The sequence below is a fragment of the Microchirus variegatus genome (assembly GCF_963457635.1).
Source record: "Microchirus variegatus genome assembly, chromosome: 12".
NCBI classification, from domain to species: Eukaryota; Metazoa; Chordata; class Actinopteri; order Pleuronectiformes; family Soleidae; genus Microchirus; species Microchirus variegatus.
In genome coordinates, this window is record NC_139813.1 from 3,982,947 (window position 1) to 4,004,272 (window position 21,326).

The window sequence follows — 21,326 nt, forward strand, 5'->3', positions numbered from 1 at the left end:
CAAGTACGGGAGTATGCAAGTACGGACAAGTATGGATATTGAGAAATGGCCACTGTTACATGTGAAACACGGTTTAGAAAAAATTAAAAAATCGAGTCTACCAATTTTGGTCGAGCCCTGAGACACAGTACCATCCATGAATCTAATGAAAAACAAAAAAAATGAATCTTTATGACGGTTACAATTTGCATAAAAATGTGTAAAGCGGGGTACACTGGTGTCACTCATCCACCTGTAACAAGACTCTTTGTTTTTCTCACAGACAGGAAATGTAACCCGAGCCTTCTGGGTATTATTGGACTGAACAGCACCAGACCTGCAGGTCAGGATCATGTTGTTCAGTGGTGGGATGCCCAGGGTATTGTGGGATTGATCCTTTTCCTGATGTGTGTCCTGTACTCCAGGTGAGGACATTTGTTAACACCATCAATGTGTGCAGGAAATCACAGATGAGCTGAAGCTCTAACTTCTCTCTGTTCACTTGGTTCTTCTTTGTCCATCTCTGTCGCTGTCTATTTCATTCTGTTTTTCTCGCTGTTCCTATCCGTTGTTCTCTGTTCTACTCTCTCTTCTTCTGTATTCTGTCTGTTTCTCTTGTGGTTTAGTATCCGTAACTCCTCCAACGCTCAGGTGAACAAACTGACTCTGACCACTGATGAGTCGGCTCTGATTGAGGACGGGCCACAGAGTGACAGCTTTGAGGAGAGCGGAGGTCTCAACAGAGCTGTGGACAACGAGAAGGACGGAGTCACCTACTCCTACTCCTTCTTCCACTTCATGCTCTTCCTGGCTTCGCTCTACATCATGATGACGCTCACCAACTGGTACAGGTAGGTTTGCAGGTGCTGCCCTCTGCTGGGCGCTGAAGGGAAAGTAGCTTGATTCTATGTTTGCAAACAGCAGCTTTACCATCATCACACACTCTCAGCTGCTGGAGCGGAGTAAAACACAATTTACACATACAATGGGTAGACAATAGATGGATAGAGATTACAAAGAATACAACAGTTTGCATCCACTGTTCTTTCCCTGTTCATGCTTCTTTCTGTCAGCTGACCTGTGTGTGTCTGTCTGTGTGTGTGTGTATGTGTCCTGCAGCCCCGACTCCAACTACGAGGCCATGACCAGCAAGTGGCCGGCAGTGTGGGTGAAGATCTCGTCCAGCTGGATCTGCATCGCCCTCTATGTGTGGACTCTGATGGCTCCGCTGGTCCTGGTCAACAGAGACTTTGACTGAAACACACACACACACACCATACACACACTCATGCTCTGCTTTCACTCATGTCTAGTTTCAGTAGAACAGTAGGTAGCTAAGCGTGTGACAGTGGTCATTGGAGGGGAGCGTGCCTGTTTTGATTGAGGTTTCCTCCAACCACAGCGCCGTCCCATCCAGTGTACTGTCAGTGTTGTAGTGCGCTCCCTTGCTGTTGTAAATAACTCCTCCTGTGTTCCTTTGCTTTCTAAAATCACGCAGCTGCATGTGTTTCCTTGAAAACTTGATGTGACTTTAACATTAGCTGTAAATGAAGCTTCGATGAGCAGCAGCAGGAGGAAGGTGTCGGTTCAGTGCATGAACAGAGAGCTTGGACTTGAAGTATTACATTTCAAAAGTTGTTACATGTAAAATAAAACAGGAAGAGAGCTGTTGAGAGGTGTGGGTGTGCGCGCAGCTACCATAGTTCCATCAGCTGCTCTGTGTAGCGTTGTGTGTGTTTGTGTGGTATTGTAGTTCTCTGCTGTTGTGTTCGCCAGCACATGAACAACAAATGTGTCAGTTTGCATTGAATTTTGACTTAAAGTGTAAAAATGAAAGTGATTTCAAACTTAAGTTATTTCCCAGTGTTCAGACTTAGCATGTAGCTCTTGACAGAGCTTGTGATTAGACAGTATATTTGTTTGTCTCATGTGCTTTTATCCTTCTATGATTTTACTCTTGATATGTAAAAGTATGTTGTTACTGGGTTAATAAAACAGGAAAATAAGCTGAGAGTGTGTCGTGTGTCGTGTGTCGTGTGTCTTGCCTCTGAGTAGCTGAGTCATGTTCTGTCACAGTGATGCTGCAGTTTGTGGAACTAACGCCATAAATCTCAACACAGCTTTATTTTCTATTTCATTCATTTCAGTGGGGACTTGAATATAGCACCTCTGGTAATTTGTTTTCCCTAGACAGGTTGATGGAGTGAAAGTAAATTTGATACGATATAAAATAACAATAACATCTGTTAATGAAAATGAGCATAGTTTGTTTTCCAACTAACACTATAATAATATCTGATGTAGTTAGGCAAACCAGGAAATGAGGACCATATGTTTTAAAGTGCTTACAGAAATAAAATGGGTTCATAATATAGGGACATTTTCCTCAAGCTGCTACAATAACTCTACACTACATCTAGTTTGTCAGTGTTGTTGACAGAAGATGAGTTTCATCCTGAGGCCTGCACTGTGATGCCGCTTCAACTGATCTGTGACAAAACTTGTGAGAAGATTTATGGTCAGGCAGGGACTTAAAAAAATCAGCCTTGGTCATGCGTCGCCTTGTAACTAAGGGAGTTGTGCTTTGGAACCAGAGTTCGAAAACCCACCTCTGACAGTCAGATTTATTTTTCATTCCTAGATACTTTTTGTTTTTGAGAAGAAAGTCAGTTTACTGTCATGCATCAGGGCAGATGGATCAATTCCTGAATTTTTAAAAATTCATGAAAATTATTCCTTAAAGATGAAGTAAGTAGTTTATAGTGCCATTTAGAGGAGAGGCTGAAATTTACAACAAAGAACTGCTCCTCTGCTCACCCCCTCCCTTCCCTGAGCACTACGATATCCGCAGCCGGTCAAATGTCGTCCTCGTCGTCTTTCTCCTTGTCAGCAGATGAGGTTCGTGAGGTGAGGGAGAGGGCGAGCTACCGCGGCCGTAGCAGACGGGGCAGAGAGAGTGGAGGCGGGACTTCCGCTACAAGTAAAGCGACGCTTGCTTTGTTCTCTCGCGTTTGTCCTTACAGGCTCCGGTAGAAACATGGCGTCTCGCTGCTAACAGTGGCAATGCAACCACGGCCCGCGACCATGTTATTTTACATGACTTTTTGAAACACTACGAAAATGAAACAAAAACTATTATACAGCGACTAGACAATGCAGGAGCACATAATATGTATAAAAAAGTGGATGTTGGGTTATATAAACCCATAAATACTACAGAGTGTCCCTTTAAGAGGTTTGCAAATACAGTTAGGTCCATAAATATTTGGACATCAACACAGTTCCCTTTATTTTGGCTCTATACACCACTACAATGGATTTGAAATAAAACAAACAAGATGTGCTTTAACTGCATACTTTCAGCTTTAATTTGAGGGCATTTACATCCAAATCAAGTGAACGGTGTAGGAATTACAACACTTTCTATATGTGCCTCCCACTTTTTAGGGGATCAAAAGTAATTGGACAATTGACTGAAAAGCTATTTCATGGACAATTGTGGGCTATTCCCTCATTATTTCATCTTCAATGACACAGGTAAAAGTTCTGGAGTTGATTCCAGGAGTGACATTTGCATTTGGAATCTGTTGCTGTTAACTTTCTATATGAGATCCAAGGAGCTGTCACTGTCAGTGAAGCAAGCCATCATTAGGAATTAAGAATTAAGGAATTAAGAATTCTTTCCCTGGTGAAGAAAAGCCCTTCACAACAGTTGGCCAGATCAAAAACACTCTCCAGGGGCCTGTTTCAGAAAGCAGGTTTAGTGAAAACTCTGAGTCTGTTAACCCTGAAATGAGGGAAACTCTGGTTTTTCGGTTTCAAAAAGCCAGTTCAGCTTAACTCTGAGTCAATTACCCTGGCAACATACGGCGTGAACCTAACCTGCTCGCTGGCAGGTTTTCTTCAACTAACCTGGAATTTCTCTCTGTCTCCGCCCTCTTTCAGACACACACGGTATTTGACTTCCTCATTCATTCAGTCAGCAGAGTTTTGAAGTCTGTTCTGTCGTCTATATTAGAAATTATATTAGGTGAAGACTATTTTCACTACCATGTGCTTTTGACAGTGATCCCGTCGATGAAGGTATTCTTCGGGACATGATTATCAGACTGCGCATAGATTTCCAGACACTTCTCTTTTTGAGCAGCAACGTTTCACGTCACAGTTCATCATTTACATTCACAACCTAATCCCTCCTTACATTTCCAACATTAACAACCGGAGTCATGCTCTCACATCACAGCAGAAACTGTGTGTTGCGCTGCGGTTTTTTTTTTTTTTTATACAAATGGGAGTTTTTTATAGAACGTCGGAGATGCAGAGCACTTGACCATGATATAAATGACAAGTCATTTATGTGTGTGAAAACATCATTATGTTGGGGATAAAACAACTGTACAGTCAAACAGCCACTTCATATTTACTTTATGTAAAACATGATCAAAATGAGGTTAATCCCATGAGATTATACCAAGGTCTTACCTGTTTGAACAATGTTTTTATGTTTCATCTTAAACTGCTGCCAACTGCGCTTCTCCCCCGCGGGATTACACCTAAATAAATAAATTAATAATCTACAACTCAAGCAGTTTCCCGCTGTAATATTATTGTGACTGTGCAAAGGACGACATTTAAACTTCCTCATCAGCAACACCGTCTCCCTCTCTTTTGCTGCTGTGTTACACTTCCTTCTAAAAACATGCTCAAACTCACCGTATGAGCGCATTAATATTTCCAACTCCAGTGGGTGAAGAACGTCACCCTCCGCTTCCCCGTTGTCATGGTGATTCGTTGAAACGGGGCTCCATTCATACTGTCTTTTTATACTTGTGGTGCACGCGCTTAACTCGAGGTGAAACTACTCCGAGTTGAACAAACTAACTCAAATCAGCTGTTCTGAAACCGAAAACTCAGAGTTTCCTTTCTCAGAGTAAATCAACTCAGAGTTCAGGGTTAGACTGAGAGTTTGTTGAACCTGCTTTCTGAAACAGGCCCCAGGAGGTAGGTGTACGTGTTTCAAAGTCAACAATCAAAGAAGACTTCACCAGAGTGAATACAGAGGGTTTACCACAAGATGCAAACCATTGGTGAGCCTCAAAAACAGGAAGACGGGATTAGAATTTGCCAAATAACACCTAAAAAAGCCGTTATAATTCTGGAAGAACATCCTCTGGACAGATGAGACCAAGATCAACTTGTACCACAGTGATGGGAAGAGAAGAGTGTGGAGAAGAAAAGGAACTGCTCATGATCCAAAACATACCATCTCATCAGTGAAGCATGGTGGTGGTAGTGTCATGGCGTGGGCATGTATGGCTGTCAATGGAGCTGGTTCCCTTGTATTTAATGATGATGTAACTGCTGACAAAAGCAGCAGGATGAATTCTGAAGTGTTTCCAGCAATATTATCTGCTCATATTCAGCCAAATGCTTCAGAACTCATTGGACGGCGCTTCACAGTGCAGATGGACAATGACCCAAAGCAAACTGCAAAAGCAACCAAAGAGTTTTTAAGGCAAATATGGAATGTTATCAGTCAATCACCTGACCTGAATCTGATTGAGCATGAATTCACTTGTTGAAGACCAAACTGAAGGGAAAATGCCCCAAGAACAAGCAGGAACTGAAGACCGTGTCAGTAGAGGCCTCACAGAGCATCACCAGGGATGAAACCCAGTGTCTGGTGATGTCTATGCCTTCCAGACTTCAGGCTGGAATTGACTGCAAAGGATTTGTAACCAAGTATTAAACAATGAAAGGTTGATTAATGATTGTTTAGTTTGTCCAATTACTTTTGGTCCCCTAAAAAGTGGGAGGCACATATAGAAAGTGTTGTAATTCCTACACCGTTCACTTGATTTGGATGTAAATCCCCTCAAATTAAAGCTGAAAGTGTGCAGTCAAAGCACATCTTGTTCGTTTCATTTCAAATCCATTGTAGTGGTGTATAGAGCCAAAATAAAGAGAACTACAAGATAGAACTAAAAGATACTTTTTGTTTTTAGACTAAAGTCAGCTCACTGACAAAGTGCATAAGGGCAAATGGATCATTTCCTGATTTTCATAAATTCAAGAAAATTATTCCTTAAGCTTTGCAAATATTTTCAAGGGCTCCTTGTTCAAGGCGATGCCGACTATTTTGATGGTACATTTCAAGTTTTGTTTTTGAGACTAAAGTCAGCTCACTGACTGAAGTCCGTCAGGGCAAATGGATCATTTCCTGATTTTCAAAAAATAATTTAAATGATTCCTTAAGAGCTTTGCGAATATTTTCAACGAATCCTTGTTCAAGGCAATGCCGACTATTATGATGGTACATTTCAAGTCATTCTGAGATACTTTTGTTTTTGAGAAGAAAGTCAGCTCACTGTCAAAGTGCATCAGGGCAAATGGATAATTTCCTGAATTTCAAAAATTCATGAGAATTATTTCTTAAGAGGTTTGCAAATATTTTCAATGGATCCTTGTTCAGGGCGATGCCGACTATTATGATGGTAAATTTCAAGTCATTCCGAGTTACTTTTTGTTTTTAGACTAAAGTCACTTCATTGACAAAGTGCATAAGGGCTAATGGACCATTTCCTGAATTTCAGAAATTCATGAAAATTATTCCTTAGGGTTTGCAAATACTGAGCAGTGTTGTTTTTGTCAACGAAGACGATGACGAAATCTTTTCGTTGACGCCACTTTTTTTCATGACGATAACGAGACGGTGAAGAGATAAACATGACTCTTTGATGACGAAAACATGACGAGACGTGTGTGAGTTTTTGTTGAAGAGACGAGAATGGACGAAAATGTTAGTGGGTGGTCTGTCAGACGTTTGAAACGCATGACATTTCTGCTTATTGTGCTTGTAAATATTCTAGTTAGGGTGTGGTGATCTCACATTCCAGAGCTGTTGTTGTTTTTTCGGCCAATCAGCTGATGGTCACGGAGAAAGCACATGGCTACTTATGCTGCGTTCCAGAGCCCATCCAAACAAATGGGATGTGGGACATATCCTACCTGAATTCTAGGTCCTACTTCAAAGCGTTCCAGCAATTGAAGTCGAATGTTAGAAAACATGGACGACCACGGCTCTTTAGATTTATGTTTGAAGAGGCATTTTGACTGTCAGCAATTCAGTCTACTTACATACACAAGCAAGCCGTATATGTAAAAGCGATACATATTACGTAATGAGTATACTTTTACCGTAGCCCTACATATCTTCATGCTAATGGATAACAACAACGACATAATTTCACGCCATAACATGAAAAACAAGTTGTGATAAAATAGCTGTGTCTAAAACAACTCTACACGCAGAAAAGTAAAGTTTATAGCCTATTCATGTGACTCCATGGGAGCCGCCATTATTCTCCCAAGTCATTTTGGTGAAGTCGGGGTAGGTCGATCAGCCCCGACTTCGCGAGTAGTAGGTCCCACTTCGACAGGCATTCCAGTGCACTTTTTCTCGTTGGAGGTAGGATAAGTCCCAAGTCCAACTGGTTTGGATGGGCTCTGGAACGCAGCATTAATATGCACGTACCCCGCTACTGCTTCTGCAGTGTGTGTGTGTGTGTGTGTGTGTGTGTTCACCGTTGAATGACGATGGATAAGGAATCCCACAGAGGGACTGAACTGCGGCTGGCCGACACTTATGTAAGTGGACTCGTTAGCATTTTAAGCTAGCAATCTTCATGCTAACGTGTTAGCAACCAACAAACAGATGGATTATTTCGCGGCAGAAAGAAAGCAGTACATGACAATAACGGGACACAGTAGTTAGTAGTAGTGGCTAAAGTTAGCTTTTGTTATGCTAACGTCAATTCATTATGTGTGTGTTTCTTTAGCAGCATGTTTAGCCATGTTTACATTAAGTGACGGTGTGGTCATCTCTTTGTGTGTAATAATAGCCAATCTGCAAGCTCACAGTGTGTTTAGTCATTCCGAGATGCTTTTTGTTTTTGAGATTAAAGTCAGCTCATTGACAAAGTGCATAAGGGCTAATGGATAATTTCCTGAATTTCAGAAATTCATGAAAAGTATGGCTTAAGAGATTTGCAAATATTTTCAAGGGCTCCTTGATCAGGGCGATGCCGACTATTATCATGGTAAATTTCAAGTCCTTCCAAGTTATGTTTTCTTATGATTTTCAAAAAATCATTAAAATGATTCCTTAAGAGCTTTGCAAATACTTTCAACGGATCCTTGCTCAGGGTGATCCCGACTATTATGATGGTAAATTTCAAGTCCTACGGAGATACTTTTTGTTTTTGAGACTTAAGTCAGCTTACTGAAAAAGTGCATCAGGGCAAATGGATAATATCCTGATTTTCAAAAAATCATTCAAATTATTCCTTAAGAGCTTTGCAAATATTTTCAACAGATCCTTGTTCAGGGTGATGCGGACTGTTATGATGGTAAATTTCAAGTCATTCCGAGATACTTTTTGTTTTTCAGACTAAAGTCAGCTCATTGACAAAGTGCATAAGGGCTAATGGATCATTTCCTGAATTTCAAAAATTCATGAAAAGTATTCCTTAAGAGATTTGCAAATATTTTCAATGGCTCCTTGATCAGGGCGATGCCGACTATTTCGATGGTAAATTTCAAGTGCTTCCGAGATATGTTTTCTTTTTGAAACTAAAGTCAGATCACTGTCAAAGTGCATCGGGGCAAATGGATAATTTCCAGAATTTTAAAAATTCCATAAAATTATTCCTTAAGAGGTTTACAAATATTTTCAACGGATCCCTGTTTAAGGCGATGCTGACTATTATGATGGTAAATTTCAAGCCATTCCGAATACTTTTTGTTTTCAAGAAGAAAGTCAGCTCTATGTCAAAGTGCATCAGGGCAAATGGATAATTTCCTGAATTTCAAAAATTCACAGAAATTATTCCTTAAGAGGTATGCAAATATTTTCAACGGATCCTTGTTCAGGACGATGCCGAATATTATGACGGAAAATTTCAAGTCATTCCGAGATACTTTTTGTTTTTGAGACTAAATTCAGATCACTGTCAAAGTGCATCAGGGCAAATGGATAATTTCCTGATAAATAAAAAAAATCATTAAAACTATTCCTTAAGAGATATGTGAATATTTTTTAATATTCCTTGTTCAGGGCGATGCCAAGTATTATGATGGTACATTTCAACTCATTTCGAGATACTTTTTGTTTTCGAGACTAAAGTCAGCTCACTGTCAAAGTGCACCAGGGCAAATGGAACCTTTCCAGAATTTCAAAAATGTATTAAAATTATTCCTTAAGAGGTTTGCAAATATTTTCAAGGGCTCCTTGTTCAGGGTGACGCCGACTATTATGATGGTAAATTTCAAGTCATTCGGAGATACTTTTTCTCTTTGAGACTAAAGTCAGCTCACTGACAAAGTGCATCAGGGTAAATGGATCATTTCCTGATTTTCAAAAAATCATTACAATTTTTCTTTAAGAGCTTTGCAAATGTTTTCAATGGATCCTTGTTCAGGGCGATGCCAACTATTATGATGGTAAATTTCAAGTACTACCGAGATACTATTTGTTTTTGAGACTAAAGTCAGCTCACTGACAAAGTGCATCAGGGCAAATGGATCATTTCCTGATTTTCAGAAATTCATGAAAATTATTCCTTAAGAGATTTGCAAATATTTTCAAGGGCTCCTTGTTCAGGGCGATGCCGACTATTATGATGGTAAATTTCAAGTGCTTCCAAGATATGTTTTCTTTTTCAAACTAAAGTCAGTGTTGGGCCCAGCATGACTGTGAGACCTCACTGTCCTCTTTGGGAAAGCCTGAATGCAGCCTGGACCTAAAATGGCGGTCTGAAAGACCCCAGGAGCCACATGGGGGAGAACAAAGGAAAGGAATCTATTCCCCCAAGGCGTCCAGCTGTGATGTACTCATCCCCCACAACCCACTGCGGCAGATGACGTCCACGGCAGTCAGCCGTTCACCCATTGGTGGACACCACAGGATACCCCGCCCCCGAGGCAAAGGTATCAAAACTGAACGAACCCCCAGAGTTTGGTCTCTTCACCATATTTTCCTAGCGAGAGCGGATGTATGTGTTTAAGAAGAAGAAAACATCAAAGAACTCCATTCTTGCTGGCCAAGCTGTGAAGGTTCTTTCTTTGTTCACTCCTACCCCATTTTTGGTTCTCCCCTTTTTGCTCTCTTTTGTTTTTGATCAGAGACTGAACGAATAACTCCCTGCGAGTTATTCCTTACCATTCCTGCAGAAGAGGAGATCGTGGTTGCTATACACGCTCCTAACTCACCGTCGGCTCGCTGTCCCTACCGTGAGTCGGTTGACCACGCGTTACACAGCTCTAGAGCCGCGCACCGAGGCGCCCTCTCATCTCTCCCATTCCGGCAGAAACCAGCCGACGCACGGAGCAGGATCGCGCACCGAGGCGCCCTCTCATCCCTCCTATCCCGGCAGAAACCAGCCGACGCACGGAGCAGAATCGCGCACCGAGGCGCCCTCTCATCTCTCCTATCCCGGCAGAAACCAGCCGACGCACGGAGTAGAATCGCGCAACGCGATCCCAGGACCCCTTCCTTACTCGTTTGAAGGCAACTCATAGTAAGCGATTGTGTCTGGGCAAAATGGCTTATTTGAGGCTTATTATAAACACGGGAGTGCACCCCGTAGTTTCATTGTGTTTTTATTGTTTATGTGCTTTTATTTTTCTTTCATCGTCACCTGTAACTTGTGTAGAATAATACCTGTGAGCTAAGCTAGCGGACCGTTTGGCGGAAACACCGCGGCGCCGTCCGCCCAGCTGATCGATTGTTATTATTCTTTGTGCCTTTCGCTCCGCGCGCAGCGCCAGCGGCGATCGTAATAGAAGCTTAATTTGACCAGTAAGAAGACAGGCTCACGAGATAAACTCTCGCTAACCTGTGTGGTCGAATACGGTTTCTATTTCTCCTAACGTGTCTCCCCTTTTGTACTGTGATTTGTCCCCGTGTATCGCGATCCTGTGTCCTCAACACAGACCGCGATCACTCATTGAGAGGAAACTTCCGTGATCTGTAAGAACCACAGTTTAATTCGGTCAAGCCGAATAAGTTGTGTGATTACAGAAGTTTTCTGATCAGACCCGTTCCTTTGTCTACTTCACTTCCCGCCGCCATTCCCTTTAAAATTTTCCACGTCACTGCTGATTTCATTTCCTCCTTCAACTCTCCTCTTTGACTCAGCACTTCCGCTGGTGAAAGACGGAAGAGCTGAGTGAAGAAATCAGAGCACGAGCGCCATCTCTCGTCGCCTCACGGTAACAGCGAGTGACGCCATTCTCATGTGACGTAGCGGCCACCTTTTGGTAACCCGGAAAGGGGAGGCGCGTCGCCGTGACAACCGTCACCTCAGAGACCCCTCCTTCTTTTACCTTTTGGCTTTGTTTGTTGCTCCCTGTTTTACTTTGGCTTTGTTTGGTCACTTCCTGTTACCTGCTGCCAGAGTGACACGCCCCCCTTTACACACACACACACACACACACACACACACACACACATTCCTGCACTCAGATCCATACCCCTTTTTATTTTATTTTACTTTCTTTCTTTTATATTGAAACGTTTTTACCAGCAGTTATTTTGGATTAAGGGATTGATGTTTGTTGCTGTTATTGATTAATTTTAATGCTTTAATAAATGTTGAACCTTTACTTTAAAAGTACCGTTTCTGTCTTTTGTGCTTGCTTGTTTGTAACAAAGGGTTATTGAAAGAAGCCAGTGTACGATCTCACACCTTCTTTGTTATTTATTAATATTAATATACTTATTATTAATTAGTTATAACTGATAGTCAAGAGACACTTGAAGGTTGTAAAGTGACAGTTTCTCTGTCATTCTCCTCACGCTAAGAGGAGTGGTGCCCCGTTTTTAAGAAATTAATAACAAAATTAATTATTAAAAATAATTAATCATTTGTGTTAATATTTTCCCACCAATTACCTAAGTTGAATCACAACAGTCAGCTCACTGTCAAAGTGCATCAGGGCAAATGGATAATTTTCAGAATTTAAAAAATGAAATGAAATTATTCCTTAAAAGGAACCCTGGCTATAAAACTTGTAGTTCTTAAAAGATAAATGTTAGTATCAGTTTTAATAAATTGATATAAAAAACCTTCTTGAAGTCTTCGTTTTTATAAAATTTGTAAAAATAGTTTAACTCGTAGGTCGCCATTGTTGTTTACGTCGCAATGCACTCTGGGTAGTGACGTAAAAAAGGTTGACTGGGGGCTTCGGGACCCTGTTGTGACTGTTCAGCACAAACATGTAATCTGTTCAGCCTTTTCAATTTGAACCCGAGCGAAACATACAGGAGGAGGACAGCACTGACAATGTTTCACAAAACGAGCATCAAAATGAAGCGCAAGAAAGACGGGATGAGGCGAGAGTGGGACAAAACCGGTGGTGTACGTGCGGCAACTGCGTCTCCATATATGGATATACAGTGACGCGGCGACTGCAGACGCGGGTTGTCTGCTCAGGAGAGCATCCAGCGTCTCTCGTCTCTGCCGCTTTTTAACGCGAAATTCACTCGCTTCACGCGGGCGTTTAGGCTCCTTATGTGGGAGAATTGTCGGACAGGCATTTGGTTTACGTCTCCGTTTGTATCCACCCGCTCCGGTGAGGTCTTTTAGCAGCTGTGGTCGACTTTCGATTGGCTTTTATCGAAAGGCAACAAGGGAAGTGCTGTGAGTTTACACAGCTTTCCCACTGACAAGAGGAGAAAGGAGTGGGAAGATGCCTGTGGAAGGACAACTTCCTAAAGATCCGCGGCTGTGTTCTCGACATTTTTCGCCATAAGCATTTGAGGCTTTTAGTCGACCACAGCTGCTAAAAGACCTCACCGGAGCGGGTGGATACAAACGGAGACTTAAACCAAATGCCTGTCCGACAATTCTCCCACATAAGGAGCCTAAACGCCCGCGTGAAGCGAGTGAAATCCGCGTTAAAAAGCGGCAGAGACGAGAGACGCTGGATGCTCTCCTGAGCAGACAACCCGCGTCTGCAGTCGCCGCGTCACTGTATATCCATATATGGAGACGCAGTTGCCGCACGTACACCACAGGTTTTGTCCCACTCTCGCCTCATCCCGTCTTTCTTGCGCTTCATTTTGATGCTCGTTTTGTGAAACATTGTCAGTGCTGTCCTCCTCCTGTATGTTTCGCTCGTGTTCAAATTGAAAAGGCTGAACAGATGACATGTTTGTGCTGAACAGTCACAACAGGGTCCCGAAGCCCCCAGTACAACCTTTTTACGTCACTACCCAGAGTGCATTGCGACGTAAACAACAACGGCGACATACGAGTTAAACTATTTTTACAAATTTTATAAAAACGAAGACATCAAGAAGGTTTTTTATATCAATTTATTAAAACTGATACTAACATTTATCTTTTAAGAACTACAAGTTTTATAGCCGGGGTTCCTTTTAAGAGGTTTACAAATATTTTCAACGGATCCTTGTTCAAGGTGATGCCGACTATTATGATGGTAAATTTCAATTCATTCTGAGATACTTTTTGATTTCGAGAAGAAAGTCAGCTCACTGTCAAAGTGCATCAGTAAAGATCAAGTTGTATTATAATTTATGGTAATGTTAGCTGTTGACAAGGGAATAACGTTATGCTTTATATTTGACAGAATTGTCCTTCACTTTTGCCCTTTTATAACGTTACATAGTTTATGAACGTGAACAGCTCGGGAAGAGAGGCAAGTTAGCATCAATCCATACCTTTTATATTCCTTGCGTGCTCTTTTAATGATGAACGGGCCAAAAACATCCATACCACAATATGTGAATGGTGCAGACACCTCCACTCGTTCCCTTGGAAGCTCAGCCATACGTTGTTCCTCTACTGGGCGTCGGAGTTTCCTGCACCTCACACAGTTGTATATCAACTTAGAGACAGATTTACTTCCACCAATAAGCCAAAACCCATTGGCTCTGAGCTCCATTTGAGTTTGACTTCGACCTTGATGACAAATGCTCTCATGATAATGGGTCAGAATGAGCTTAGTAAGGTGCGAGGTCTTTGGCAGGATGACTGGGTGTTTTAGTTCCCAACTGAGAGATGATTGCTTTAGCCTCCCACCAATACGGAGCAGGCCCTTATCCACAATAGGGTCAAGGTGGAAAAGAGGACTGGAACTAGGGAGACTACCTCCTCTTTCAAGTATTTTCATCTCTCGGGGAAATGCTTGCTGCTGAGCGAGCTTAATGACCACCTCAGCGGCTCTCTCTCGTTCTTCGACAGTCACATGATTACTTTGATGTCTTCTCTTGGATGCCAGCCTCTTAATTCTCGCAACAACCTTGAGGAGTCTAATCCAAGATGAAAATCGGCACAAACTTCTGAGAATGTTGTTGGAGTCACTGGTAGTGGTGGTGGCTACATTCACTTGAACTGTTCTAACTTCAGGGTCGCCAACCAGCAGCTCAGTAGAGAAGTTAGATCTAGATTTCACTTCTTGCTCCCACAGGAATTTAGGTCCCGACATCCAGCTTGTTGAGGAGATATCAGAGACATGAAGGCCTCTAGAGGCATGGTCGGCTGGGTTTTCCAATGTGTCAACATAATGCCACTGACCAGGATCTGTCTTTTCCTTTATCACTTGGAGGCGATTTGCAACAAACACGTGAAACCTTCTTGAGTCATTATGGATATATGCTAGCACAACTTGAGAGTCCGTCCAAAAGAACTCCTCATCAATTTTCAATTCCAACTCAGCTTTCAACATAGCACTTGTCCTGGCAGAGACTACAGCAGCAGAAAGTTCCAGTCTTGGAATGGTCATAATTTTTGTGGGCGCTACTCTCGCCTTGGCCATCATTTCATTTCTGTCGTTGATGTACCTCACATAAGAACATGCACCATACCCAATATTACTGGCATCCGAGAAGTGGTGCAGTTCTGTCCTCATGATGTTGCCAAAGTTGTGTGGATGATAACATCTGGGTATTGTGACATCTCTCAGCTTCTGGAGACCATTTTTCCACTCCTCCCACCGTGAACATACGTCCTCAGGAAGGGGCTCATCCCATCCCTTGCCCATGCGACACAATTCCTGTAAAATGCACTTTCCACGCAAGGTGAAAGGAGAAACAAGGCCCAATGGGTCATACAAGGAGGCAACAACTGAAAGAATACCACGGCGTGTAGCAGGTTGGTCCTTAAAGTTGACATTAAAACTGAAGGTGTCATCTTCCATTGACCACTGAATGCCAAGTGCACATCCTACTGTCGTCGCATTTAGACCGAGATCATGGGATTTTGTGGTCGTCGCCCTTTCTGAGGGATCAACACAGCTGAGAACTTCTTGCTTGTTTGAGTTAAACTTATGCAAACGCAACCCTCCCCTTTTACACAACCTTTGAGCTTCAGCAATTAAGTCCTTGGCTTCTTCAATCGAAGAAACACTGGTCAGGCCATCATCTACATAAAAGTTCTTCTCAACAAAGGCTGAGGCTGAAGAATAGGAAGACTTGTGTTGCTGTGCTAAATACTTAAGGCCGAAGTTGGCACAACCAGGGGATGAAGCAGCACCAAAAAGGTGAACGGCCATCTGATATTCTTGGGGGTCTGTTTCCAAATCTCCATGCTCCCACCAAAGAAACCTCAGATAGTTCCGTACTCTGGGTGGAACAAAAAACTGATGAAACATCCTTTCAATATCACATACCACAGCCACAGCTTCTTTTCGGAAGCGACAAAGGACTCCCACCAGTGAGTTAATTAGGTCTGGACCAGTCAGGAGAGTGTCATTAAGGGAGACTCCACAGAACTTTGCAGAGCAATCGAAAACCACTCTCAACTTATCAGGTTTTTGCGAATGGTATACACCATGATGAGGTATATACCACACAATCTCTCCCTCAGATGGGGGTGGGGCTGGCTCTGCATCACCTCTGCTGATAATTTCCTCCATAAAGGTCTTATAATGATCATGATACCGCTTATTGGTCTGTAGCTTCCTCCTCAAATGTTGCAGACGAACAATGGCCAGCCTTTTGTTATTTGGCAGTGAGGGCAGAGTACTACTCTTGAAGGGGAGAGGGAGCTCATAATGTCCGTCTTCTCTCTGCTTTATGTTGTCACTAAGATGTTGGATGAAGCGAACATCGTCTTGTGACACATACTTGTCTTCGTATCCCTTCTCATTAAAATCTGACTCAAGAATTTTAAGAATGTCAGCGGCCGATGGAGTTGGCATTTCCTTCACTGCAACTCTGTGTACAAAGCTCTGGCTTCCTAGTCTGTCGAGATGAGGATTAGATGATCCTGTTATACTCCACCCAAGCTCAGTTCTCTGTGCGAAAGGTTCATTTCCCTCACCTCTGATGACCTCCAGGGGTGCTAATGCTAATGGACAATCATATCCAATCAACAATCCCACTTCGCAGTCTTGCCGTGGTGAAAGTTTATCAGCCAGGTGTCTCAGGTGTGGCCACTGCAGCGCTGTCTTATTGGTTGGGATATGAGATCTGTCCACAGGGATAAAATCCCTAGAGTAAGCCTTATGTAGCTGAATGTGGGTTTCAGAGCCGATTCCTCTAATTTGCAACCCGTGTTCAATTTTGCTGGCTATGATAGTATTGACAGCCGTCATCGTGCTTAGCTTTAACTGAACAGATGACACATTCACATTAAGTTCTTTGAGCAAATCTTCCAAAATAAAGGTTGAATCACTCTGTGTATCAAGTAAAGCATAAGTGAGCAGCTCTCGGCGTGGCTCTTCCACTGATGACAAAAATACAGGTACAATATTGGAGGTGGAGGAAGATCTTTGAGTCACAACATGGGACAATACATTGTGGACTTCCTGACTTCTGCTATCCTTTGTGGACGTGAGATTTTGTTCCAGGGCTGCCATAGATTCATTCCCCTTTTCCACATGGAGGCAGGTTGGATGACGTTGGCCACATGTACCACATGTGTGTCGCCTTTTGCAGTCCTTTATAACATGACCCTTCCACAGGCAACCAAAGCAAAGTTGGTTTTCTCGAATGAATGCTCTTTTATCTTCAATGGAATTTTCTGCAAAGGTAGGGCACTTAGCTACGCCATGCATTTCGTCCTTACAGATTGGGCAAGGTGGTTTTGACTTAAAATAAGTTGTTCTATGCATCGCAGCAGGGGGGTTATTAGACTGGATGCTTGTATTTAGAATATTTGCTCTTTTAGGTAATCTGTCATCCATGACTTTGGAGTTCATCAGAAACGGGGAGGCGATGGTATTGCATACTATCCGGGCTTCCTTTTGTATGAAATCTGTAAACTGTGAGAAGCTTGGATAATCACCAGATGCATCCAACTTATCGACAACAATCCTGCTCCATCGGCGCATAATCCAGTCTGGTAATTTCTTAAGTAATTTATGGTTTTCCTCACAGTCATCTAAGATGGCTAACCCTTTAACATGAGGCATAGCCTCAGCACAGCCTTTTAAGAAGTCTGCGAATTCTCTGAGGGCTGGAGGGTCACTTCCACTGATTTTGGGCCATTTCATTAGTTTATCACGAAAGGCCTTTTGAACAATGAAGGGATTTCCATATCTTTCCTGCAATAATGCCAAAGCGCTGTAATAGGCATCTTCAGAATTCCTGTAAAAGAATCCCTCCACAGCCTTGCGTGCTTCTCCTGTGAGATAGTGTTTAAGATAAAGCATCTTTTCACAAGCGGGGAGGGGCTTCTGGTCAATAAGGGCCATGAAGGAAATCTTCCAGTCGATAAATGTTAAAGGGTCACCAGAAAATGTTATTGGTTCAGGGGGAGTCAGCCTGCTTATACTTAAAGAGCTTGCAATGGCTTGGGCTAAGTTGGCTGTCTCTTGACTTATTATTTCAGGAGGTGTCTGAGATTGGAACGGCACAGCCCGTGGGTTTAATGAAAAGTTGGACTCCACCATTTCGTGCACAGAGGGGATCTCACGAGACTCACTCTCTTCTCCATGATCCTGCACATTGCCTTCAAGACGTTTATAGGCTCTCACCCGGGCTGCTGCTACTTCCACCTCGTTTTCCACTTCCAGCTGTTTTAGCCTCAACTTCTCTTTTTCTTGTTTTAAATGCATTTCAGCTTCTTTCTGTTTTATTTCTGCCAACATCTTTGCTTCACTTTGTTTCCATTCATTTTCCATTTGACACAATTTTGCTTGTTGAGCTTGAATTTTCTGCATTGCCTTCACCTTTTCCAGTTTTACAACAAGCTCTGCTTCGGCCTCGGCTCGTTTGCTAGAAACCATTGAGAGAGAAGAGTGGATTGAAGATGTCTCTGTTTTCTGCTTAGCCTTTACCTTTTCCAGTTTCAGTGGTGGCCCTGCTTTGGCCTCAGCTCGTTTGGAATGAGTAGAGGAATAGACTGAGGATGCTTCTGAGACTACTGTCTCTGTGTTTGTATATCCAAAAATGGAGCCATGATTATTTTTGTTTAGTATTTCCCTCACCCTCTCTTTCTCCAATTCATCATTAAACGTCTCTTCAATAGTTTCTTTTCTTTTACACACAAGGCCACAGATCTCAACTGTGAGGGAGATGCAGGCATCCATTTTCTTAGTAATTTCTGGGGTGGAGGTGCAGTTACGTCTAATAGGCTGATAGAGTTCACACACTGTGTCATGTCTGGTTTTTATGGTTTGTTGAATATTTTCAAGGTCATCCAGTGTACAAAATGCCTTCATTTCCGTTCTGGAGTCCCTTGCCGTTTGCTTCCAAGAGTTATAAGCCTCACTGAAGTTTTTCTCATATTGTTCAGCCCTCTCTTCCCGCAGCTCCCGACCCTTGTCGGTTAAAGTTCTTTCACGGGAGCTGGACCTAGATGGTTGAGCATTGATGTTGTCCATCCCTTGTGACTTAAGTGACATTTTGAATGCTTGTTTAATTAAAAGTTTGTATTCAAAATTCTAGGTTATGATTCTTTTAGTTCACAAAATAACCCCTTCACACATTCACAAATTTGACAAAGTGTATCATAAACTGTATAACCAGAATGAAAGCAAAATTTCTATAAGCATAAATGGTTATATTGCACTTTACCCTTTCAACATTTTCATTTAGAGAGACAATGTACATGTGTCATTCAAGGATGGGAAATACGTGGGCTATTGTAACCTTTACTGGACATTTAACTCTTAAACCCTTGATAGATAACTGTAAGTTTTAAAAAATCTTAACCTTTAACTCAAAGGCGACATGAAGAGCGTTGCTCCATTTTCTTTCTTTCTCAAATTTCTTTGTTATTTCCGTCCAGCGTCTCTCACTGGATTTTGACTGTACCTTTAAAGGTTGCACATTGTTCTTTTACTGGTCTTGTCCATGTGCCAAGGTTGTAGGCTGTGTTGCTGCTGACATCAGGTGAGGAAGAACCATGGCTCGGAAGTGATGGTCGAGTTTTCACTGTAGCGGGCCCTTGGCGTTCACAAATAAGGCGGAGAGAATCAACGGGTGCTTAAATTTTATTAGTTGACATTGCACCGTGAAAACTATAAAGAGGAAATACAGAAAGGAAAAATAGGAAATTACATCAAATACATCAGAGAATTATTTCATTTATACACATCAATACATTTATTTCTGTTCAATAAAAAGATTAAAATATACATTTATTAAATCATGTTCAGAATCATTGTTAAAACTCAATCGGACCATATCAAACAATGTGCACATTCCTCAGAATTAACTGAATCTAGACATCCCAAGGATAAAAATAATTCAGAAACTGAGGTCCACATACCTCGTTCCACTATACCAAGGGAGCTAATTGTTTGATTCAAAGGTGCCGTCGGGGGAAACCATCTGCCTCCTAACAACAATAAAACAAACTTAAAGCGGACCACAGCACCAAATCAACATGAGGATTACAATAAATGGTTTTAAAATAAAACTTACATGGAAAGCCACAATTAATCAGACAAAGGAGAGACTCAGCAGCACATGCACCATGCCAGCACAGAGGAGACAAAGACTCAGGAGGGGGAATGTGCACAGGTGAGGATTACAGGCGTCAATAGTCTCTTCCCTCTTATACCTTGTTACCCTCCACAAAGACTGGCCACCAGATGTCAGTATTAGGTCATTTACTGACTCAACAAAGGAAAACTAAGGTGACAGCCTAAAAGAATCTTCTGTCATTTACACAGTGCATCCGGAAAGTATTCACAATGCTTCACCTTTTCCACATTTTGTTATATTACAGCCTTATTTCAAAATGGATTAAATAAATTTTTTTCCACAAAATACACACAACACCCCATAATGACAATGTGAAAAAAGTTTTTGTATGTACATAAGTATTCACAGCCTTTGCCATGAAGCTCAAAACTGAGCTCAGGTGCATTCTGTTTCCACTGTTAATCCTTGAGATGTTTCTGCAGGTTAACTGGAGTCCACCTGTGGTAAATTCAGTTGATTGATTTAGTAAGGTCCCACAGTCAACAGTGCATGTTAGAGCACAAACAAAGCATAGCAAGTCAAATGAATTGTCTGTTGACCTCCGAGACAGGATTGTCTCCAGGCACAAATCTGGGGAAGGTTACAGAAAAATCTCTGCTGCTTTGAAGGTACCAATGAGCACAGTGGCCTCCATCATCCGTAAGTGGAAGAAGTTTAGAACCACCACCGCTCTTCCTAGAGCTGACCGGCCATCTAAACTGAGCGATTGGGGGAGTCAGGGAGGTGACAAAGAACCCGGTGGTCACTCTGTCAGAGCTCCAGAGTTCCTTTGTGGAGAGAGGAGAACCTTCCAGAAGGACAATCATCTCTGCAGCAATCCACCAATCAGGCCTGTATGGTAGAGTGGCCAGACAGAAGCCACTCCTTAGTAAAGGGCACATGGCAGCCCGTCTGAAGGACTCTCTGAAAATTCTCTGGTCTGAATTCCAGGCGTTTTGTTTGGAGGAAACCAGGCACCGCTCATCACCACGCCAATGCCATCCACACAGTGAAGCATGGTGGTGGCAGCATTATGCTGTGGGGATGTTTTTCAGTGGCAGGAACTGGGAGACTAGTCAGGATAGAGGGAACGATGAATGCAGCAATGTACAGACACATCCTGGATGAAAACCTGTTCCAGAGCGCTCTTGACCTCAGACTGGGGCGACAGTTCATCGTTCAGCCAAGATATCAAAGGAGTGGCTTCAGGACAACTCTGTGAATGTCCTTGAGTGGCCCAGCTGGAGCCCAGACTTTAATCCAATTGAACATGTCTGGAGAGATCTGAAAATGGCTGTGCACCGACGCTTGATGAGGTGCTGCAATGGGAAAAACTGCCCGAAGATTGGTGTGCCGAGCTTGTGGCATCAAATTCAAAAAGACTTGAGGCTGTAATTGCTGCCAAAGG

General features: G+C 42.4%; 1 protein-coding gene across 1 annotated transcript in view; it reads left to right on the forward strand.

The window, feature by feature from the left end:
• LOC310934996 (serine incorporator 1-like) overlaps positions 1 to 1,984 on the forward strand; it is a 12,718-nt gene extending 10,734 nt beyond the window's left edge. Inside the window, exons 8-10 of the mRNA XM_083898819.1 lie at positions 263 to 404; positions 606 to 830; positions 1,099 to 1,984. Coding sequence (XP_083754945.1) covers positions 263 to 404; positions 606 to 830; positions 1,099 to 1,237 — 506 coding nt within the window. The 3' untranslated portion in view covers positions 1,238 to 1,984. The remainder of the gene's footprint in view (positions 1 to 262; positions 405 to 605; positions 831 to 1,098) is intronic.
• The last annotated feature ends 19,342 nt before the right edge of the window (positions 1,985 to 21,326 follow it).